The sequence below is a fragment of the Eubalaena glacialis genome, chromosome X, assembly GCF_028564815.1.
Source record: "Eubalaena glacialis isolate mEubGla1 chromosome X, mEubGla1.1.hap2.+ XY, whole genome shotgun sequence".
NCBI classification, from domain to species: domain Eukaryota; kingdom Metazoa; phylum Chordata; class Mammalia; order Artiodactyla; family Balaenidae; genus Eubalaena; species Eubalaena glacialis.
The window spans coordinates 16,168,084-16,192,433 of NC_083736.1; the positions used below are offsets into that span (position 1 = coordinate 16,168,084).

The following is a 24,350-nucleotide window of genomic DNA, read 5'->3' on the forward strand; positions in this document are numbered from 1 at the left end:
GGCATTAAATGGAGACGGAAGGAACCACCCATATTCAGCCACAGTCAGCTGCCATCGGGATGTAGGTAACAAGAGGGACGGTGCCACCGAGTGGTGGGCAAAGGAAGATGTTTGGAAAATCTTTTCCTTATGTGGAAAGAGCATAAATTCGAACGAGACAGCACGGATGTTTTTCCCTGGGACAACACAGAGAATCCGCGTGTCAGTATATGACTCCTCTGTGCTCTCTCACACAGACATTAAATCATTAGGAAAGGGACTCTGATCTTCTGGATGGAGGAGGCGAAGGAAGTATGTCACAAGGGTGACATAAAAGAACAGTATCCTTACTTTTTTTTTCCTTCCAGAGTTAAATTCCCCTAGGCAATCTAGGAACAGGAAGTAGCAGTATTCTTTCTACTGCTATAATCAATGACCACAATCTACTTGTCCCTATTTCTTCCCTTTTTTTGAACAGAAACTCCTGCCGAGGCAGAACCCGGGACCATCTCTTTCACATAGTCTCCTGTAAAATCCAAGAGTTTGATACACGGATTTGTTTAAAGGCGCAGGGCAAGGTCATTTCTCTTGCTTTCAAGTCCAGTGCTCTGCCTGTCCCCAGGGCTGCCCCCCACAGCCTGCAGAGTCCCCTCCACCCAAGCATGTTGGATGGGCAGAACCGTTCTCCACGCACTCAGACCCTCTGTACTCACAGCCTTGCTTTCCCCATTCAAGCCAGAAAGAACATGAAGCACAGTAAAGGAGGAAACAAGACAAAGAGGTTTCACCTGTTCATCAGCACTAAATCGCCTAGTCATCTGAAAATAAAAATACATCAGCAAATAAACAAAAACCAGTTTCAAATCAAGGATGCCTTACTACTTCTACCACCCTCTAGATTATCCAAGGAGGTGTTGCTCCAGCTGCAGGCTGTGACCCTCAGTGCCTCACAGACTCAATCTACTGAGTCATCATTTGAAATGGAGAAGAAAATCCGAGTGCGTCTCTCACTGCAGGTCATGATCAGAAGGAAACTCTATTTCCTACTGTAGATCACTGTCAAGTGCTACCACAGTAACCGGCACATTAGGACTGAAAGGCTGTTGACTTGCAGTCCTGGGGGATCAGTTGAGAAGGAATTTATTGTGAATTAAATAAAGGTGAGCACAAAAGAGAGACACCTGTGGATGGTGGAAAATAAAGGTATCACGAGCATTCCACTCCATTTCTAGACTCCTCTCTCTGTTTCACTTGAAGGACACATTTGATGGAGAGATGATTCAGTTACCTTTTGCGCGACTCTACTTTTTAAATGGCTGTGATCCATTTGAATGACCAGTTCTCGGCAACAGGCAAACATGGGGAAGGGTATTTTCCAGAATGCTCGCATAACACCTTAACGTTAAGGATGAGCACGTGTGGGTGCACGTGAGTGGCTCTGGGATGTCTGGGTACAGGGTGTGTTCAGATGCCAGGACAGAAGGGATGGCACATCCTTTACAAAGCAGGCTGTACCCTGCATGCCTTGGGTTTCTCTCACTTTCTGAGTTGAGCCCAGATAGGAAGACCACTTCTTTCCTGGCGCCGAGAGCTCTTCTTACCTGTTTCATCTCACTCCTCAGCCTGTTGATGCCACTCCTCTCGGTTTTGGTGGCTCCAGTATGTCCCACCTCATGGATGGAGATGGCAGGGCTGGATGTGGAGGAATGGATAGGCCGCACTGGAGGGGAAACACACACATCGTTCTTAGAAACGATATTTTGTCCACCCTGAGAGGAATACATGCATGTGCTTTTTCTTTAATTAATTAATTATTTTATTTTATTTATTTTATTTTTGGCTGCGTTGGGTCTTCGTTGCTGCGCGCGGGCTTTTCTCTGGTTGCGGCGAGCGGGGGCTACGCTACTCTTCGTTGCGGTGCGCGGGCTTCTCACTGCGGTGGCTTCTCTTGTTGTGGAGCACGGGCTCTAGGCGCGTGGGCTTCAGTAGTTGTGGCTCGCGGGCTCTAGAGCGCAGGCTCAGTAGTGGTGGGGTACGGGGCTTAGTTGCTCCGCAGCATGTGGGATCTTCCCGGACCAGGGCTCGAACCCGTGTCCCCTGCATTGGCAGGCGGATTCTTAACCACTGCGCCACCAGGGAAGCCCGCATGTGCTTATTTTATCCACGTCTCTCTCTCCCACTCGACCATGCACTCCGTTAGAGGTGGCCTTGTCTGCCCTGGCCAGCACTCTGTTTCCAGCCCCTGGGGCAGCGCCTGCTACACAGCACAGGCTCAATATGTGTTTGAGTGAATGGGTGACAGAGTGAACGTCACTTAAGCAGCATGCAGAAAACACTGAGTGGCCAGAAAACCCTTCAATGATTTGGATATGTTTTTTAAAATAATCTTTTACTTCTCCAAATGCACCCCCTTCCTTGCAGAAAACTGAGACCATCTAATTAAGGTCCAGCCTTGGGGCCGGAGAGGGAAGTCCTGGGAGAACAAGCCGACCAAAGGCTGGAGGTGGCAAAGGCACACAGAAGGGGCAGGGAGGACCCGTCACCTGGCTCCACTCTGCTGCCCGCCCTGCCCCACTACCCGCTTCTCCGCGGTGAGCTCACAGCGATCATTCTCAAAGGCACGTGCAGCCATGTCACTGTCCACCTGGAATCCTTCTTCAGGTTAAAGCCTCACAGGGGCACACAAAGCCCTACCGACGTGAGCCCACCCGCCCCTCTTAGCTGTCCCCTCCAGGCCAGCCACTCGGCACTGGGCACTGCACAGGCGGCTCCCTCCTGGCCTGCCTGCTCCCCTCTGCCAGGTGCGTCCTCTCCTTCTGCAGGCCCGACTCTAAGGTCATTTCCTCGGGCAGCATCCTCTGCGTGTCCTGCCTTCCCACCCAACCCGCCCCCGAAGCCATGGGAGTAGGGCACTGCCAGAAGAGTAGAGACAAATAAGGTGCCAAAGGACAGCACAGAGGGAGGACCCACAAAGGAGACACAACGATTAGCCAGAGAGGGAGGAGGGACACCAGGAGAGTGGAAAACAGAACCCAAAGGGGTCTGGGAAGCTACAGTGGGGCCTGTATAGGGTGGGCATTAGCTGAAAATACTCATCTCAGACATCTCAGGATGTAATAAAAATTCTAAGACTATTTGAGTTTCCTAATTTATAAAAATTGAACAATTACAAAGGACAATTAACAAACGATGCTATATACAAAAAGACAGGACCTCTTCTGGCCTTGCTTGCAATTAGACATATTTATGGTTTCAAGTGGCATTACTCTGTTCCTAGTTTCATAAGCTTCTATAGCTTTGTATCTAATAACAATTTTTAGTAATTATCTGTGTCAAACCACATATATTATTTTGATGAGCAGAACACATTAAATATTAATCTTATATATTTACATTTCAAGGATTGTGCATTTGAAAGAACTGAAAATTACTTTTGGAAAAGGATCTTGAGCATTCCTCAGGAAAGGAGAAAACCCACCAAAACACATCTGATTGCACGATGCCAGTTTTGTTTGCCTGCTGGCGCCCACTCTAAAGAAAAGATCCGAAGTACCCAATGTCCTTATTAAATAAAACGAATGACAGCCCATACTGCATTTCTTTGGCTTGATGAAATAAATTCACAGATGTGTCTGCAAATCATTTCACTTTATTATGAGGAGGGTAAATGATAATTGCTTCAATTATAATTAGGGAGCATTTGAGAACAGAATTCCACCAGGACTTGGGCGATTATATTTCCTAGCACTGCAAACAGGGTTCCGGTACAGATAAAAAGTGAGAGAGAGCAAGAAGGGGACGAGGCAAACTCACTCAGCAAGAAGGTGCTGTGAGGCTGCAGAGGGCTTTTATCTGGGTCCACGAAGGGTGATGGGGGGTCTAATTGAAAACCAACCCACACTAAAGGTGGGGCACTCAGGTGCTGGGAAAAGACAGCCCTTGCATGCTGACACCTTGGTCACCTCACCTGCTCCTAACCCCTGTGCACAAGTGATGGTGCCTGGACCAACTGCAGAAGGAGGGAGGCCGCAGGCCAGGGTGCGCACCACGCCCACATGGGACCGCAGCTCTCCCAGCCAGCCCACGAGGGGTCACAAAGCCCTACAAGTCACAACCTTAAACCTAGAACTCTGTCCATCTCACTGAAGTAGGAACCTTATACCCAAACATTATGTCCCGAATCGCGATTACTGATGTTGATCTGTATAGAAATGAAGCAGTTCCAGGCCACGTTGGACACGTCAGTCAAGCCCTCTCTGACCCCCTCCCCTCAGTAAGACGGGCATTTACTTACCGCTTCTTTCAACACCAAACTCTTTTCCACTTAAAATATGGTGTAGGAGATTTTTCATATCGAAAGGGCTGAGGTTCATCAAACTTTCAGAAGCTTCTTCTCCTAAAAACAAACATCGTGTAAGTGTCCCGACACAGGACTGGTGGCAGGGGAAGGTAGAGTCGCGTGGGCGTGGGGTGGTGGTGGAGACACAGGGTACTGTGGTAGGTCTCCCTGCTCAGGATTACCTCTCTACTGCTTCAGGACTGAAAGGTACTGATCCTTGGTGATTCTAAATGCTGCTATTTAAGTTGTGTATTTTCTTAACTCAGACGCATAATTTTTCACACTGTAGTAACCCCCAATGTTGGAATGCATCTTGCAGTTGATTTACATATTTAAATTGGTAGGATTTCTCCCAGCAGAGGTTTTATGAAATGGAGGGTGACATCTTACCACAAGGAGAAACAGTAAGGAACTCAGATGTCAGGAGCAGAGCAGAAGATTCTAGTGCCTCATTTTCCCTAACCTATGAAATTCAACACCCTGTGCTGGATGGTTTGGCGGAAGTTACATCTAAACGAGAGAATCTGGTGAAGCTATGAGCCCACCCAAAGGCTCAGAAGCCCTGGTTCCAGAATACTTGGGCAGGGCTCCCCAGGGGCGGGTGGGTGCAGGAGCTGTGGGAGCCGCGCGTGAGAATCGCACCTGAACAGTTCAGGCTCCGCGCCAGCTCCGTGGCCATCACCTGAATGATGAGTCCAATCCGGAGTCTCAGCATCTCCACGAAGAGGCTGGGCTGTGCCCTGACATACATTGCCAGGTAAACCACAATCTCCTGACACAGACATACGTGGAGACAGGGCTTCAGAGACTGGCTGGGGGCGGAGAAGCCCCTGCTGCCCAGAGATAGCCCCGCCCCTCCATGGCCAGCTGACCTGCGTGAGGACAGCGATGCTGATGTCCTGCCCGCTGGCTTCGTAGATGAGTTCTGTGAGCTCCTCGGGGGGAAGAGGCCTAGGAAGGAGCATCAAGACACAAACGCCATGAAAGATGCCTCCTAGTCCTCTGTGGAATATCCTCATTTTCCTGCTGGAAGCGCTCGAGTGACAGTGTCTATAAAAAGACTCTCTTCCGGAATGGTGGACAGCACTGATGTTTTCCCCCCAGGTACTGCCCCCAAACCTGAGGCCCCCAGGTTGAAGACTTACGCGGAGATGGTCTTCTCCCGGGGTTCTGGCGGCAGGCCCACCGTGAGCTGCTTCTGGTGCGACAGCAGGTCCGTGCAGGCCTACACATTTAGGAAAAGGGTGAGGGGGAGAAAGATTAGCAAAGCCGGTGGGGAAGGATCACTGCCAATAAGATCATAAACTTACCTTTACAAACTTTATGACCCATGCTGCTATTTATTTGAAAATTCATACACAGACCCCAGACTGAGCAACCCAACCAGAGTTGGGTCCCCGTGATCTTTGTGTCCCCAAAATGTGGCCTCAGGCCTGGCTCTGCAGGGCCTATTAGTGGGTATTTTATGCTCACCCCCTGTAGCAAACACACTGGAATCCCTGATATTCCATAAGGAGGATGAGCTGCTGTGAGTCCTAAAATACTGATGTTAAGAGTTAATGACCGGGGGCTTCCCTGGTGGCGCAGTGGTTGAGAATCTGCCTGCCAATGCAGGGGACACAGGTTCGAGCCCTGGTCTGGGAAGATCCCATGTGCCGCGGGGCAACTGGGCCCGTGAGTCACAATTGCTGAGCCTGCGCGTCTGGAGCCTGTGCTCCGCAACAAGAGAGGCCGCGACAGTGAGAGGCCCGCGCACCGCGATGAAGAGTGGCCCCCGCTCGCCGCAACTAGAGAAAGCCCTCGCACAGAAACGAAGACCCAACACAGCCAAAAATAAATAAATTTAAAAAAAAAGAGTTAATGACCGGGCTTCCCTGGTGGCGCAGTGGTTGAGAGTCTGCCTGCCAATGCAGGGGACACGGGTTCGAGCCCTGGTCTGGGAGGATCCCACATGCCGCGGAGCAACTAAGCCCGTGCGCCACAACTACTGAGCCTGAGCTCTAGAGCCTGTGCTCCGCAACGGGAGGGGCCGTGGTAGTGGGGGGCCCGCGCACCGCGATGAGGAGTGGCCCCCGCTTGCTGCAACTGGAGAAAGCCCTCACGCAGAAACGAAGACCCAACACAGCCAAAAATAAATAAATAAAGACAGACCAAGGAACATAATTAAAAAAAAAAAAAAAAGTTAATGACCATATTATAGTCCTAAATTGCCAGTTTCCCCATTATTCACATATAATAAATACCATCACCTTACTAAAACAGTGAACTTGGGGACTTCCCTGGTGGCGCAGTGGTTAAGAATCCGCCTGCCAATGCAGGGGACACGGGTTCGAGCCCTGGGCCGGGAAGATGCCACATGCCGCGGAACAACTAAGCCCGTGTGCCACAACTACTGAGCCTGCGCTCTAGAGCCCGCGAGCCACAAATGCTGAGCCCACGCGCCGCAACTACTGAAGCCTGCGTGCCTAGAGCCCATGCTCTGCAACGAGAAGCCACCGCAATGAGAAGCCTGCGCACCACAATGAAGAGTAGCCCCCGCTCGCCGCAACTGGAGAGAGCCCGTGTGCAGCAACGAAGACCCAATGCAGCCATTAAATAAATAAATAAATAAATAAATAGAGAAAAAAAAAAAAGAACTTGAATGTCATAGAAAGCAGTTCTGGATTTTGCAGGGCCTTGGGGTTAAAATACTGATGATGACTGTATTGCAGATGTGCAGAAATAAGAGAGCTCTGTTTAAGAGGGTGCCGGGCCACAGAGCATTTTCATTTTACTTCTTGGTAAACCCTTTTCTGCAGCTAAGAAGTAACAAAACTAATCAACTTGAATTTCATTTCCTCTGCCTGTCTTCTAAGAGCAGTGAGAGGTCAGGAGAGAAGGACCAGCTCCGTCTGTATATTAAACAACGCGTTTCCTTTACAAATGGAGGTGCTTGCCTCCAGCTTTCATAATAGGAAGAGGGCACTGGGCTAGAAAGGACAGACAGACACCCTTCACGTGCATGGTTGCTCTGACCTCAGCCAGGACTTCCACTTTCTTCTTGAGTAGGCCAGAGATGTAGCGGATCAGACCCCACTCCTGGTTCAAGCCGGCTTTTCCATAGAGCTCGCTGAGGAGGTTGTGAACAGTGACCCCGTGCTGTCCAGAGAGATTTGTGTCCCAGCCGGGACCCCTGTCAAGAGATGGAAAACCCCAGAAGTATGGCCCAGAACGTTTCAAGGCCAGATTCTCTTGCAATAGAGCTCACTTGGCAGGGAGGGGAATGAATCACCACGCATTCTGCCAAGTGCTTGGGGGCTTCCCAGTGCCTCTGAGTCTCACCGAGAGGGCTGCGTCGTCTTCTGTCTATTTGAAACAGAAGCCTAACATCAGGAAATGGTGAGATCCTGGCCTCACCCAGCCTTCTCATCTTGGGAGGACAACACTAGCAGGTAGAGAAGGGGATGGGAGTCTGCTCACGGTGAGTCTGGGTAGCTTGGGTGACTATGACCATGATGTGGCTTGCTGGAAGGCCAAGCAGCCTAGGACGAAGAGCAAGGAGAATAGAGAAAGCTCAACCTAGCGAAGACCACCCACTTACTTTATTACATACAGAATGTACAGAATGTCCGCTTGGTCCTGTAGGTTCGAACAATCTTTTAGCTGCTCAGTCAGCTTCTCACAGTCTATGTCGCCGTGGTCATCTCTGGGAAACTGGAAGTCATCTTCGGGGGCCTGTCCATACAAAAGCCAAAAAGCAGGGGAGGGGGGCTGAGCATGCGAACTTCCAGAAGATCAGGAAGTGACACACCAACCTGGTCTTGGAACTCTGCTGCTGTGCTATGCTTCAGGTTTTCATTGTATCTTTTGGGGCTTTTTGTTTATATTTCTGATCGGTGAATCATTGTGTTAGTGGATGTCTGCAAGAGACTGAACTGAACAGGTTAAAATATGTGTAAATTTTATTTATGTAAAGGTCAAAAACAGGCAAAACCAACCCTTGGTGTTAGAACTCATGCTAGCAGTTACCTTTCGAGTGGAGGGGGAGGAAGCGACCGGGAGGGACACAAAGGGCGCTTGTTACGCACACGGGTCTATTGGCTCAGTGATAATTCATTGAGCTCTATACTTATATTTTATATACTTTTCTCTATATATGTTAAACTTCAATAAAGTGTTTTTTGAAGGCAAAACACACACAAAAAATATGTGAGTTTTAAACAACCTAAAATTGTGGTTAGGTTAAAATAGTCTCCAACAGACGCTGAATCTTTCTGATAAAGTCAAAGGGAACTTTGGATAAAATAACAAATTATGGGAACTAGTGGGGAACACCCTGGGATTTTATTCTCCAGAGGAATCTTTTTCTGGTTTTGTGCCCTGCTCCGCAAGTAGCCCGGCTTTGGCTGGCTGGCACAGATAGGACAGGGCTGGTAGTGAGCTAGCTCATTTCCTCTAATGTGACACAGATTCTGATGGGTAGGCAGAATGTCAATAGCCATCTCCTACACGCAAAATATAAAGGTTTGCATCAAATTCAGTGTGCATACTGACACAAACCAGAAGCCAGACAACTAATTGAGTGGGTGCACATCAAAACCCAGAACTTCTAATCCTGAAAGTCCTGGATACCAAGAAATGTGCTCTTTTGAGTTCAACCATTTAAGAGTTCTTGGGACTACACCAGCACCAAAGAACATTACACTTTTTGAAAAAGTGATTCTAAATACTTTACCTTTTTTAGGAGCAGCTGAGGAGAATCAACAAGATTCAGTGATTTACGGTGGGCACTTAGAACTTTAGTTGGCAAAGCCATGGGAACAACTAGAAAACAAAAGAATAAGGAGAAAGCTCTTCTGAGCAGGAGGAAGGATAAAATACTTCTTTTAAGAGGTACGGCGGCTACTCCCTATTCAGTACAAACCAAATAAGGAATGCTTACTTACTTAGTTTCATTGATTTCAAAAAGAATTTTTCATGTGGCCACATCATGTGCTAACTCTGGAAATAAGAAATGAGCAGGACACATCTTGCTTTAAGGAGCTGAATTCCACTTTTCTCTCTTAGAATTCAGGGAAAACTACATAGCATCTAGGACTGGAAGGAGCCTTAGAAATGATTGAGTCCAACTTCTTTTTCTTTCAGATGTGGAAACTGAGAACCAGAGAGGGTTTGTCCAAGGTTTGTCCAATGACCTTGTCATTTGTCCAAGGTCACTGGCCTTCTCATAATCGAGGTGTACCAGCCTCCTGTCCCCTGTGTGTTTCATTTGCCACTGCTGGGTGTTAGTGCTTGTTTTTTAACCACCTTTAATTAATTAATTAATTAATTAATTAATTTTGGGGGCTGCGCTGTGCAGCTTGCAGGATCTTATTAGTTCCCTGACCAGGGATTGAACCTGGGCCCCAGCAGTGAAAGCACTGAGTCCTAACCACTGGACCATCAGGGAATTCCCCTTTTAACCACCTTTTGATGTTATCAGTATTTATTCATTAAGCCATCTCTGTCTGCCAGGGTATGTCATATCATCTTGGGAAAATAGGAAGCTTTCAAGGTAAAGATGAGGTATATTTAAAAGGCATTTATAGGGCTTCCCTGGTGGTGCAGTGGTTAAGAATCCACCTGCCAATGCAGGGGACATGGGTTCAAGCCCTGGTCTGGGAAGATCCCACATGCCACGGAGCAGCTAAGCCCGTGCGCCACAACTACTGAGCCTGCGCTCTAGAGCCCACGAGCCACAACTACTGAGCCTGCGTGCTGCAACTACTGAAGCCCATGTGCCTAGAGCCCATGCTCTGCAACAAGAGAAGCCACCACAATGAGAAGCCCACGCATCGCAATGAAGAGTAGCCCCTGCTCGCCGCAACTAGAGAAAGCCCGTACGCAGCAACGAAGACCCAATGCAGCCAAAAATAAAAAATAAATAAATTTAAAAATAAATAAATAAAAGGCATTTATAGACCGTCAGGTAACACTAGTGGATTAAACATAAGTTTTAATTTTACTTCCTCTTAAACCCCCACTAACACTACAAAAAATAATTTAAAAAAAGGCAAATCCTAAAGAATAGGGAAGCAGGAGAGAAGACAATAGTAACATTTTGGAAGTGGGAAAGCTGATGGATGAAAACATTTAGTAGACACAAGGCAACCAAACCCAAGACTGCAGTGGGGAAAACCAAGAACCAGTCAGATTTATAACAGAGAATCCTCAGAAGTCTAAGGAGCTTGCTGCACCATGGACCTCTAGAACTTGGGGGTCCAGAGAGGGTAACCAAAAGAAGGAAGACGGAGAAGAAGGTGTGTGAGAGGCAGTGAGCTCCCTAGATGCCTTCTGCAACTTCACACAGCTTGGCAACTGCCTTGCTCACCCTGATAGAAGACTAGAAGGTCCTCTGAAGAGGGTAAAAAAGGGGTGGTATGTGTGTCTCTGGAGGGGATGCTGACCCACATGTCTGAAGGTGTGGGTACATTCCTTGGGGGAATAAATGACTGTATAGCTCGAGGCAATCAGACCCTTACAGGTTACAAAGGAGATTGCAAAGGAGATTGTAGAACATCTCTGGGAAATCTGCCCTGCTTTCACCCATAAACCCAACAGGCCCCATTTACAGGTATAGGCTTGGAGATTCTTATATGCATGAGCAGATAACCAAGGAACACCCAGCACTGGAGGAAAGACTCTACTGTGGAAGATAGAAACCAATACAAACAGGAAAAATCGACTTGGGGGAAATGGAAACCATTTAGGGAGAAGAAAATGTAAAAACAAAAACAAAAAGCCCTGCCATTAATTCTTAGAGTAATAAGAATTATATTGCATTCATGAAACAAGAACAGATACAATTCAGAGAACAAAGATTTAAAACATGACAGCAAAAGTGGAAAAACTCAACTGAGCAGGTGGAGCAAAAAGTTGAAGCAATTGCCCTCAGAACAGATCAAAAGACAGAGAAATGGAAGACGGGAGAGAAACGATAAAGTCTTCTTCAGGAGGTCAACATTGGAATCATAAAGTACCAGAAAGGGAGGACAAGAGAAAATGTAGGGAAGGAAATGAGTCAAGGAATTTTTCAGAAAAACTTTACAGGACTGAAAAACATAAATTTCCAGATAGAGAAGGCCCACTGAGTAGCCAACACAGTGGATGAAAATACACCCAGAACAAAGCACATCACTGAAATTTCAGAACCTGAGAGTAGAGAAAATCCTAAAAACTTGGAAAGAGAATAACCGTTTATATTTCAAGGATCAAAAATCAGAATGGAGGAGAGGGGCAAGATGGCGGAAGAGTAAGACGCGGAGATCACCTTCCTCCCCACAGATACATGAGAAATACATCTACACGTGGAACTGCTCCTACAGAACACCCACTGAACGCTGGCAGAAGACGTTAGACCTCCCAAAAGGCAAGAAAATCCCCACGTACTTGGGCAGGGCAAAAGAAAAAAGAAATAACAGAGACAAAAGAATAGGGACGGGACCTGCACCAGTGGGAGGGAGCTGTGAAGGAGGAAAGGTTTCCACACACTAGGAAGCCCCTTCGTGGGCAGAGACTGCGGGTAGCAGAGGGGGGAAGCTTCGGAGCCACGGAGGAGAGCGCAGCCACATTGGTGCGGAGGGCAAAGCGGAGATTCCCGCACAGAGGAGCGGTGCCGACCAGCACTCACCAGCCCGAGAGGCTTGTCTGCTCAGCCGCCGGGGCGGGCGGGGCCTGGGAGCTGGGGCTCGGGCTTCGGTGCTAGCCGGGAGGGAGTCCGGGAAAAAGACTGCAGCTGCCAAAGAGGCAAGAGAATTTTTCTTGCCTCTTTGTTTCGCGGCGCGCAAGGAGAGGGGATTCAGAGCGCCGCCTAAACGAGCTCCAGAGACGGGCGCGAGCCGCGGCTATCAGCGCGGATTCCACAGCAACAGGGACGCAGAGGGAAAAACGGAGAGATTCCCGCACAGAGGCTCGGCGCCGAGCAGCACTCACCAGCCCGAGAGGCTTGTCTGCTCACCCGCCGGGGCGGGCGGGGGCTGGGAGCTGAGGCGCGGGCTTCGGTCGGATCCCAGGGAGAGGACTGGGGTTGGCTGCGTGAACACAGCCTGAAGGGTCTAGCGCACCACAACTAGCCGGGAGGGTGCACGAGAAAAAGTCTGCAGCTGCCGAAGAGGCAGGAGACTTTTTCTTGCCTCTTTGTTTCGCGGCGTGCAAGGAGAGGGGATTCAGAGCGCCACTTAAACGAACTCCAGAGACGGGCGCGAGCCGCGGCTATCAGCGCGGACCCCAGAGACGGGCATGAGACGCTAAGGCTGCTGCTGCCGCCACCAAACAGCCTGTGGGCGAGCACAGGTCATTCTCCACACCGCCCCTCCCGGGAGCCTGTGCAGCCCGCCACGGCCAGGCTCCCGTAAGGCTCCCGTAATCCGGGGACAACTTCCCCGGGAGAGCGCACTGCGCGCCTCAGGCTGCTGCAACGTCACGCCGGCTTCTGCCGCCGCAGGCTCGCCCCGCCTCCTCCGTACCGCTCCCTCCCCCTGGCCTGACTGAGCCAGAGCCCCCGAATCAGCTGCTCCTTTAACCCCGTTCTGTCTGGGCGGGGAACAGACGCCCTCAGGGGACCTACATGCAGAGGCGGGTCCAAATCCAAAGCTGAACCCCGGGAGCTGTACGAACAAAGAAGAGAAAGGGAAATCTCTCCCAGCAGCCTCAGAAGCAGCGGATTAAAGCTCCACAAACAACTTGATGTGCCTGCATCTGTTGAATACCTGAATAGACAACGAATCATCCCAAATTTAGGAGATGGACTTTGGGAGCAGGATATATTAACTTTTCCCCTTTTCCTTTTTTTTGTGAGTGTAGATGTGTATGCTTCTGGGTGAGATTTTGTCTGTATAGCTTTGCTCTCACCGTTAGTCCTAGGGTTAGGTCCGTCTGTTTTTTTTTTTTTTTTTTTGGCTTAAAAATTTTTTTTTTCCCTAATAAATGTTTTCTTAATAATTTTTTCCTTATTTTCTATTTTTAAAAAAATTTTTAATAAGTTTTTTCATATTTTTTATTTTAAAAAATTAAAAAATTTTTTTCTTAATAAATTTTTTCTAAATAATTTTTTTCTTATTTTTAGTATAAAAAATTAATAAATCTATTTTTAAAAATTAAAAAAAAATTTTTTTTTCTTAATAAATTTACTCTTAATAATTTTTTTTCTTATTTTTTATTATAATTGCTTTATTTTATTTTATTTTATACTCTTTTTTTCTTTCTTTCCATTTTTTCTCCCTTTTATTCTGAGCCGTGTGGATGAAAGGCTCTTGGTGCTCCAGCCAGGCATCAGGGCTGTGCCTCTGAGGTGGGAGAGCCAACTTCAGGACACTGGTCCACAAGAGACCTCCCAGCTCCACGTAATACCAAACGGCGAAAATCTCTCACAGATCTCCATCTCAACATCAAGACCCAGCTTCACTCAACGACCAGCAAGCTACAGTGCTGGACACCCTATGCCAAACAACTAGCAAGAGAGGAACACAGCCCCATCCATTAACAGAGAGGCTGCCTAAAATCATAATAAGGCCACAGACACCCCAAAACACACCACCAGACGTGGACGAACCCACCAGAAAGACAACATCCAGCCTCATCCACCAGAACACAGGCACTAGTTCCCTCCACCAGGAAACCTACACAACCCACTGAACCAACCTTAGCCACTGGGGACAGATACCAAAAACAACGGGAACTACGAACCTGCAGCCTGTGAAAAGGAGACCCCAAACACAGTAAGATAAGCAAAATGAGAAGACAGAAAAACACACAGCAGATGAAGGAGCAGGGTCAAAACACACCAGACCTAACAAATGAAGAGGAAATAGGTAGTCTACCTGAAAAAGAATTCAGAATAATGATAGTAAGGATGATCCAAAGTCTTGGAAATAGAATAGACAAAATGCAAGAAACATTTAACAAGGACGTAGAAGAACTAAAGAGGAACCAAGAAACGATGACAAGCACAATAAATGAAATTAAAAATACTCTAGATGGGATCAATAGCAGAATAACTGAGGCAGAAGAACGGATAAGTGACCTGGAAGATAAAATGGTGGAAATAACTACTGCAGACCAGAATAAAGAAAAAAGAATGAAAAGAACTGAGGACAGTCTCAGAGACCTCTGGGACAACATTAAACGCACCAACATTCGAATTATAGGGGTCCCAGAAGAAGAAGAGAAAAAGAAAGGGACTGAGAAAATATTTGAAGAGATTATAGTTGAAAACTTCCCTAATATGGGAAAGGAAATAGTTAATCAAGTCCTGGAAGCACAGAGAGTCCCATACAGGATAAATCCAAGGAGAAACACACCAAGACACATATTAATCAAACTATCAAAAATTAAATATAAAGAAAACATATTAAAAGCAGCAAGGGAAAAACAACAGATAACACACAAGGGCATCCCCATAAGGTTAACAGCTGATCTTTCAGCAGAAACGCTGCAAGCCAGAAGGGAGTGGCAGGATATACTTAAAGTGATGAAGGAGAAAAACCTACAACCAAGATTACTCTACCCAGCAAGGATCTCATTCAGATTGGATGGAGAAATTAAAACCTTTACAGACAAGCAAAAGCTGAGAGAGTTCAGCACCACCAAACCAGCTTTACAACAAATGCTAAAGGAACTTCTCTAGGCAAGAAACACAAGAGAAGGAAAACACCTACAATAACAAACCCAAAACATTTAAGAAAATGGGAATAGGAACATACATATCGATAATTACCTTAAATGTAAATGGATTAAATGCTCCCACCAAAAGACACAGACTGGCTGAATGGATACAAAAACAAGACCCATATATATGCTGTCTACAAGAGACCCACTTCAGACCTAGAGACACATACAGACTGAAAGTGAGGGGATGGAAAAAGATATTCCATGCAAATGGAAATCAAAAGAAAGCTGGAGTAGCAATTCTCATATCAGACAAAATAGACTTTAAAATAAAGACAATTACAAGAGACAAAGACGGACACTATATAATGATCAAGGGATCGATCCAAGAGGAAGGTATAACAATTGTAAATATTTATGCACCCAACATAGGAGCACCTCAATACATAAGGCAAATACTAACAGCCATAAAAGGGGAAATCGACAGTAACACAATCATAGTAGGGGACTTTAACACCCCACTTTCACCAATGGACAGATCATCCAAAATGAAAATAAATAAGGAAACACAAGCTTTAAATGATACATTAAACAAGATGGACTTAATTGATATTTATAGGACATTCCACCCAAAAACAACAGAATACACATTTTTCTCAAGTGCTCATGGAACATTCTCCAGGATAGATCATATCTTGGGTCACAAATCAAGCCTTGGTAAATTTAAAAAAATTGAAATCGTATCAAGTATCTTTTCCGACCACAACGCTATGAGACTAGATATCAATTACAGGAAAAGATCTGTAAAAAATACAAACACATGGAGGCTACACAATACACTACTTAATAACGAAGTGATCACTGAAGAAATCAAAGGGGAAATCAAAAAATACCTAGAAACAAATGACAATGGAGACACGACGATCCAAAACCTATGGGATGCAGCAAAAGCAGTTCTAAGAGGGAAGTTTATAGCAATACAAGCTTACATCAAGAAACAGGAAACATCTCGAATAAACAACCTAACCTTGCACCTAAAGCAATTAGAGAAAGAAGAACAAAAAAACCCCAAAGCTAGCAGAAGGAAAGAAATCATAAAGATCAGATCAGAAATAAATGAAAAAGAAATGAAGGAAACAATAGCAAAAATCAATGAAACTAAAAGCTGGTTCTTTGAGAAGATAAACAAAATTGATAAACCATTAGCCAGACTCATCAAGAGAAAAAAGGAGAAGACTCAAATTAATAGAATTAGAAATGAAAAAGGAGAAGTAACCACTGACACTGCAGAAATACAAACGATCATAAGAGATTACTACAAGCAACTCTATGCTAATAAAATGGACAACCTGGAAGAAATGGACAGATTCTTAGAAATGCACAACCTGCCGAGACTGAACCAGGAAGAAATAGAAAATATGAACAGACCAATCACAAGCACTGAAATTGAAACTGTGATTAAAAATCTTCCAACACACAAAAGCCCAGGACCAGATGGCTTCACAGGCGAATTCTATCAAACATTTAGAGAAGAGCTAACACCTATCCTTCTCAAACTCTTCCAAAATATTGCAGAGGGAGGAACACTCCCCAACTCATTCTACGAGGCCACCATCACCCTGATACCAAAACCAGGCAAAGATGTCACAAAGAAAGAAAACTACAGGCCAATATCACTGATGAACATAGATGCAAAAATCCTCAACAAAATACTAGCAAACAGAATCCAACAGCACATTAAAAGGATCATACACCATGATCAAGTGGGGTTTATTCCAGGAATGCAAGGATTCTTCAATATACGCAAATCAATCAACGTGATACATCATATTAACAAATTGAAGGAGAAAAACCATATGATCATCTCAATAGATGCAGAGAAAGCTTTCGACAAAATTCAACACCCATTTATGATAAAAGTCCTGCAGAAAGTAGGCATAGAGGGAACTTTCCTCAACATAATAAAGGCCGTATATGACAAACCCACAGCCAACATTGTCCTCAATGGTGAAACACTGAAACCATTTCCACTAAGATCAGGAACAAGACAAGGTTGCCCACTCTCACCACTATTATTCAACATAGTTTTGGAAGTGTTAGCCACAGCAATCAGAGACGAAAAAGAAATAAAAGGAATCCAAATCGGAAAAGAAGAAGTAAAGCTGTCACTGTTTGCAGATGACATGATACTATACATAGAGAATCCAAAAGATGCTACCAGAAAACTACTAGAGCTAATCAATGAATTTGGTAAAGTAGCAGGATACAAAATTAATGCACAGAAATCTCTTGCATTCCTGTATACTAATGATGAAAAATCTGAAAGTGAAATTAAGAAAACACTCCCGTTTACCATTGCAACAAAAAGAATAAAATACCTAGGAATAAACCTACCTAAGGAGACAAAAGACCTGTATGCAGAAAATTATAGGACACTGATGAAAGAAATTAAAGATGATACAAATAGATGGAGAGATATACCATGTTCTTGGATTGGAAGAATCAACATTGTGAAAATGACTCTGCTACCCAAAGCAATCTACAGATTCAATGCAATCCCTATCAAACTACCACTGGCATTTTTCACAGAACTAGAACAAAAAATTTCACAAAATGGAAACACAAAAGACCCCGAATAGCCAAAGCAATCTTGAGAACGAAAAATGGAGCTGGAGGAATCAGGCTCCCTGACTTCAGACTATATTACAAAGCTACAGTAATCAAGACAGTTTGGTACTGGCACAAAAACAGAAATATAGATCAATGGAACAGGATAGAAAGCCCAGAGATAAGCCCACGCACATATGGTCACCTTATCTTTGATAAAGGAGGCAAGCATATACAGTGGAGAAAAGACAGCCTCTTCAATAAGTGGTGCTGGGAAAATTGGACAGGTACATGTAAAAGTATGAAATTAGAACACTCCCTAACACCATACACAAAAATAAACTCAAAATGGATTAAAGACCTAAGTGTAAGGCCAGACACTATCAAACTCTTAGAGGAAAACATAGGCAGAACACTGTATGACATAAGTCACAGCAAGATCCTTTTTGACCCAGGTCCTAGAGGAATGGAAATAAAAACACAAATAAACAAATGGGACCTAATGAAACTTAAAAGCTTTTGCACAGCAAAGGAAACCATAAACAAGACCAAAAGACAACCCTCAGAATGGGAGAAAATATTTGCAAATGAAGCAACGGACAAAGGATTAATCTCCAAGATTTACAAGCAGCTCATGCAGCTCAATAACAAAAAAACAAACAACCCAATCCAAAAATGGGCAGAAGACCTAAATAGACATTTCTCCAAAGAAGAGATACAGATTGCCAACAGACACATGAAAGAATGCTCAACATCATTAATCATTAGAGAAATGCAAATCAAAACTACAATGAGGTATCATCTCACACCGGTCAGAATGGCCATCATCAAAAAATCTAGAAACAATAAATGCTGGAGAGGGTGTGGAGAAAAGGGAACACTCTTGCACTGTTGGTGGGAATGTAAATTGATACAGCCACTATGGAGAACAGTATGGAGGTTCCTTAAAAAACTAAAAATAGAACTACCATATGACCCAGCAATCCCACTACTGGGCATATACCCTGAGAAAACCATAATTCAGAAAGAGTCATGTACCAAAATATTCATTGCAGCTCTGTTTACAATAGCCAGGACATGGAAGCAACCTAGGTGTCCATCATCGGATGAATGGATAAAGAAGATGTGGCACATATATACAATGGAATATTACTCAGCCATAAAAAGAAATGAAATGGAGGTGTTTGTAATGAGGTGGATGGAGTTAGAGTCTGTCATACAGAGTGAAGTAAGTCAGAAAGAGAAAAACAAATACAGTATGCTAACACATATATATGGAATCTAAGGGAAAAAAAAAAAAAAAAAAGAGGTCATGAAGAACCTAGTGGCAAGATGGGAATAAAGACACAGACCTACTAGAGAATGGACTTGAGGATATGGGGAGGGGGAGGGGTGAGATGTGACAGGGTGAGAGAGTGTCATGGACATATATACACTACCAAATGTAAAATAGATAACTAGTGGGAAGCAGCCGCATAGCACAGGGAGATCAGCTCGGTGCTTTGTGACCACCTAGAGGGGTGGGATAGGGAGGGTGGGAGGGAGGGAGATGCAAGAGGGAAGAGATATGGCAACATATGTATATGTGTAACTGATTCACTTTGTTGTAAAGCAGAAGCTAGCACACCATTGTAAAGCAATTATACTTCAATAAAGATGTTTTAAAAAAAAAAAAAAAATCAGAATGGGTTCAGATTTCTCAGTAGCAACACTGACAGCTAGAAGACAATGAAGAGATGCTTTCAAAATTCTTAAGGAAAATTTATTTTCAATCTAGAATGCTATACCCAGCCAAACTCTCAAATGGATAATTTGTAGATATTTTCAGACTTGAAAGGTCTCAACAATTTTACCCACCATGAACTGTTTCCTAGGAAACTACTGGATGTCCTCCACCAAAATAAGATAGTAAGCTAAGAAAGAAGAAAAGTTGAGATACAGAAAACAGGAGAGCCAACAAAGGAGAAAAGGAAGTCTCCCAGATGATGATGAAGGAAGATCCCAGTGATAAAATCTACATCCTGGATGTGGAGGGTGACCAGGCCAAAAGGGGCAGTGAACTCCAGAAACAAGCAAGTTAAGGGCTGTCATTACTGTGCCCTCTTCCATTGCACCATTTTTTAAAACCTATTGAAACTGTTCTAGAATGTATTCCACCAAAGGAATAAATTGAGAAAGGGGAACATGCCAGAATCAAGAAACAGGGAACCCAACTGAATAGACAAGCAAAGGCGATTCCAAGGATTATAGTAAAGAAAAGTCCCAGGATGCCAGGTATGCAAGAGGCTTAGAGTGCAATCAGCCAGATGGGAGGAAACTTTTGGACTCTAAGAAAAGCAGTGGAACCGTGAGATTCATACATATGATTCACCTTGTGGAAATTTGTATTGCGAGGCCATTGGAAGGTGTAGAAAGGAAGCGAAGCAAACTAAAAGATAGGGCAACTATTAACTTTAGAAAAAAGGAAAAATGATAATGTAGTATATTATTATACTGAGTTGGGAATAATATTTGCATACATATAATGATAGAAATAGTGAATACTGATTTAACTAAACCTTAATACAACTGCATGGATAGGTTAGGGGAAGTGAAGCAGAGGAGTGGTGATTTAACACAGCTGAATTCCTCACCTGCATAAGAAAAAGTCAACAGATACTGAATAAAATCGATGCATCAAAGATAGCACTACAGACACATTATTTAGAAATATGTAAATACCAGAAGAAACAACTAAGAGTTGAAAGTGGTTGCCTCTAAGTAGAAGGACTGGGGGCAGTGAGGAGGGGAGAGGTGAGGCAGGAAACAGCTGCATTTTGTTGTTGTTTAGGATTGTTTGACTTTTACATTATGCTCATGCATTACTTTGATAAAAGAAGTTATTTTAACAGGCAGAAAAGAGTTAATAATGTACATGGAATTTCCAAACCCTTTGCTTTTGCCATCGCGGAAAGTATATCCCGAGTGGAGTAGATGGCACTGAAAACATGGCTGTCCTCTGTCTTCTTACGAAGAGGTGGCAGATAGCACTTTGAGGATGTGCTTTGCAGGAGGTGGTTGATATACTGGTCAAGTTCATCCTGGCTTTCTATAATTACACAGGTAAGAAAAAGAGCCAATGAAAACAAGCTGCAGAAATAACCTAAATGCAGAACAGTGATTACGTGTAGCATGAAGTGCTGAGTAGATTTAGTGAAAGACAACATTTTGATATAGATATTTGACCTCCACTCTACCCCTGGAAAGTAAAGAGATTTACGTAGATAATGCATGTATTCATAAAGTTATTATTTGGAGAAACTTCATCCTAGAAAAAGAAAATACAGGTCCAAATAGTGTTTACATCACATCATCCCAAGATGAGCTGAATATGTAGACAATCGGAGGGCCAGCAGCCAACATCTGATCTTTTGGTTTTAATTTGTCATGAGTGAGCTAAGCATTATGGAATCCCCAGCCGCAATCCCAAGTACTATCTAAAAGTGAAAAACAGGTCACTTCAACCCAAAACCTTCCTCAGTTTGAGAAGTGTTATATACAAAGGATTTCATCACTTATATCCAATCAAACCAAGATCATTCTACCATTTCTTTGAAAATTCAAGCAGTGTGTTTCTTCCTTTATATTTTGTGAAAAGTCCGCATTCCTGAAACTCTTTGTCCCTCTAGGTTTAAAAAAGCCCCCCTTTTACAGTTTAGGTTTATTAAAGTGGCATTTTATTCATTTTAATACGTGAAAGTTTCCAAAGACTCTTTTTTGTCATGTTAATTACAAATCATTTTCTGTGCTTGAGTTTTAGGGCAATTTTATCACAATGCCAAGGTTTAAATAAATTCAGGGACCACCTGCAAAGGCATTCCAAGCCGTACCTTGATTATAGGTGTCTTCCAAATATCCTCCCAAATCTGAATCACTATCAGGACTGAAGATCCCTTCACTGGCGTCGTCAAACAACTTCTCATCACAGTCTGGATCCAGGAAGGTCAGATACGTGTAGAAAGAGGTGGTGAGAAATTCCGAAAGACTCCCTAATTTTACTCTGCCAAGGAAACACTATGTTAGAGATATAGGTGGATGTGGACAAACTTCCACTATGAATCATCGAGAGACTTTTCAATAACCAGGTGGCGCTTCTGCCAGAATCAGTAAACACGTCACTCTGCAGATTGCCCCATACAAGTAGTCAGCCAAGAAATTAAAATGAAAATTCAATAGCAAGTATGAAGTGGAAGCACACAGCATATTAAAAGCCAAAATGCATCATGCTGATTTCTTATTCCCAAACCCAACACAAATAGAAATCTATTTTATTGAACCAACCAAAGTTTTACAAAACACATTGAGCGAACCACTTTTAACCAGAACCAACCCTTGGGTATTTTTCGCCATAAAACAACTGGACCAGGACAAAACCACAAGCAACGATTCTTTGGGTGCCCTCGTGCTACCTTTTATGAGTCCCTATCGCTCAGCCACACAAGGCCTGGGGAGGAGGGTGGGGGGAAATGTTGGGAGAGGCACGTCTCAGAGCCAAAGTTCTCTCTAGAAAGAATGTGATGGCCGGGCCATCCCCGGATAGAGACAGTGGCCCAGAGTGGCCCTATTATCAGGCTGGGAAAAGTTCCACCGAAAACTGGGAGCTGGGTTTGGCAGTATGGGGTTCTGCTACAAAGGCAGCAGCCTCCGAGTTCTTGCTCCCTGAACCTGGTTCACCCCCAGGTTCGGGGGGCAAGTGGGATGTCCACTGTACAGAAAGAAAGCCGGCACTATGTGCTTCTTAAAGTGTTGGATCTGGAGGCAGAAAAGTGTAGGATGCCTCAGAGCTACCAGCATCAGATTATGACTTGTTTAAATGGCTTAGTTTGAGGAGAGTAAACAGAAGCATGCAGCTCAAATGAATTCACAGGTGCGTGAGCTTCCACGGGCAAGTACACTATGTCAAGAAACATTGCCTGAGGGAAAGAAAAGCCTTCCCTTAATCAAGTAAAAACTGTTTCCCCCTAGAGCCCTGGGGTCAGTTCTAAGGATTGTTTTGCCCTGAGGTTGGAAACAGTAGGAGATGAGGTGGAGCCAAGGGACCAGTTCCTCTCTGATGAAGTTGAAAGGAATCAGGTCAAAGGAGGAATGGCAGTAATTTTAAACCCTCTGATAGCAAGCGACCCCAGGTGGGTCCAGAGGGTAGAGTCTGGCATGTAGAGTGAGTTCAGTTTTTTAAATACCCTCAGACCTAAAAAAGAGCCAAAATGACATTCAACTTTAATTATGAAGAACTAAGTAGGAAAGGTAGCTGATGGAGCCTAGGCATTCCTGTTTCTTTCCATGGTTCTCTGAGTTGTTTGCCACACTCTGTAACCAGGAGGCCCTCCTGATTCCTGTAAGCCCCCATCCAGCTCGGTATGGTGGTTAGAGCCCCGTTTCTGGATTCACACAGAGCTTCTGCACCTACTCATCTTGTGCCCCTGGCTCTCTGAGCCTACAGATCCTTGCCCATAAAATAGGAATACAGCCTGCACGACAAAATGAAGACAACATGAGACAACAGGTGCAAAGCCACAAAGGACACACTGCAAGGGTTCAATTAACTGCACACGGTATCCTTTTGACAATGATTAGATTTCAGTTAAAGAATTCATTTTGGAAAACAGTTAATTATGGGCGTATGGTATTGTCTCTCGGTTATGACGCCATATGCCAGGTGGTAACTTATCCAAGCTGGACAGGAAATGTACGAAAGCAGATGCCAACTGCAGTTATGGCACCAGCCCTGGGAGCTAGATAGCAGAATGCTGGGGATGGCCTCGCTGACACTCATGAGAGAGGCCAGGAGAAGCTTGGAGCGAGGGCCACTTCGAGTCTACAGCAAAACCTGCAGCAAGCTTGATGAGCAGAGGTGCCAAACCCAGTGCTTAGAAATCCAGTGACTCAACCCTGAGGACATCAGCCTAAGTGAAATAAGCCAGTCACAAAAAAAACAAATACTGGATAAGTCCACTTAGATGAGACACCTAGAGACAGAAAGTAGACCGTAGTTGCCAGGGGCAGGGGTGGGGGGGAGTTTCAGTTTTACAAGATGAAAAGAGTTCTAGAGATTGGTTGCAAACTGTGTGAATATACTTAACGCAACCGAACTGTACACTTTAAAATGGTTAAGATGGCAATTTTTATGTGTATTTTATAATTTTAAAAAATTACTGTGGCAGCAGGGTCCCTGGTGTGGGAGGATGTGAGAAGAAGGGCTGACTTCAACTCCCAAACACTTTTAGCAACTGGCACTCCATCAGGGACCAAACGGCAGCCTCCCCAAGCTCCGGAAAGGCCACACATTACTCGGGCCGGCTGCATGGTGAGGTTATCCTGGGGCCCTTCTGGCATATTCCAGGAGATTCACAGAGATCAGGGCATAGATGCTACTGAAAAATCCTCTGCCTTGTGACAGTCATGGGGTACAAAAACGAAAGGGGTTTCCATGGGAGGTGAGCCCCCTGTCCCTCAAGGTGCTTCACTGTAATAGCTGGGAGCACCGGTTGGACTGTGGGCCCGCAAACCGGAACGGGCGTCGTTCCACGGAGGATGAGGGGACAGTGGTCTAGGGAGGCCCATTCAGGTGCTCTGCTCTGAGGGCCACGAAGGAATTTGTAAAGTTCTGTGAATTATTCTTAAGGTGTTAGCACACTCAAGTCAATTCAAGGAGTGATTTGATTATTGATCCTAGGCACTGGGTGTTTTCTAGCACGCCTTTTAGTAGAAACAGACACAGCATTCCATACATGCATTCCCAGAGTGCCACTTCGGAGAGACTTGA

The 24,350-nt window shown here is 44.8% G+C and overlaps 1 protein-coding gene and 1 non-coding gene across 6 annotated transcripts in view; both read right to left on the bottom strand.

The window, feature by feature from the left end:
* PHKA2 (phosphorylase kinase regulatory subunit alpha 2) overlaps positions 1-24,350 on the bottom strand; it is a 91,456-nt gene that overhangs the window by 6,065 nt on the left and 61,041 nt on the right. For 3 of the 5 annotated variants that reach the window (XM_061177675.1, XM_061177673.1, XM_061177676.1), the window contains 11 exons: positions 21,418-21,587; positions 20,463-20,636; positions 9,033-9,121; positions 7,899-8,032; positions 7,334-7,490; positions 5,464-5,543; positions 5,191-5,269; positions 4,961-5,090; positions 4,274-4,375; positions 1,581-1,699; positions 768-797 (listed from right to left, as the gene is read on the bottom strand). In XM_061177675.1, the coding sequence (XP_061033658.1) occupies positions 768-797; positions 1,581-1,699; positions 4,274-4,375; positions 4,961-5,090; positions 5,191-5,269; positions 5,464-5,543; positions 7,334-7,490; positions 7,899-8,032; positions 9,033-9,121; positions 20,463-20,636; positions 21,418-21,587 (1,264 nt within the window). The remainder of the gene's footprint in view (positions 1-767; positions 798-1,580; positions 1,700-4,273; positions 4,376-4,960; positions 5,091-5,190; positions 5,270-5,463; positions 5,544-7,333; positions 7,491-7,898; positions 8,033-9,032; positions 9,122-20,462; positions 20,637-21,417; positions 21,588-24,350) is intronic. The other 2 variants (XM_061177674.1, XM_061177678.1) reach the window with 2 other exon arrangements.
* Positions 9,675-9,746, bottom strand: TRNAE-UUC (transfer RNA glutamic acid (anticodon UUC)). Its single transcript has one exon. It is a non-coding gene; the product is annotated as a tRNA-Glu (tRNA).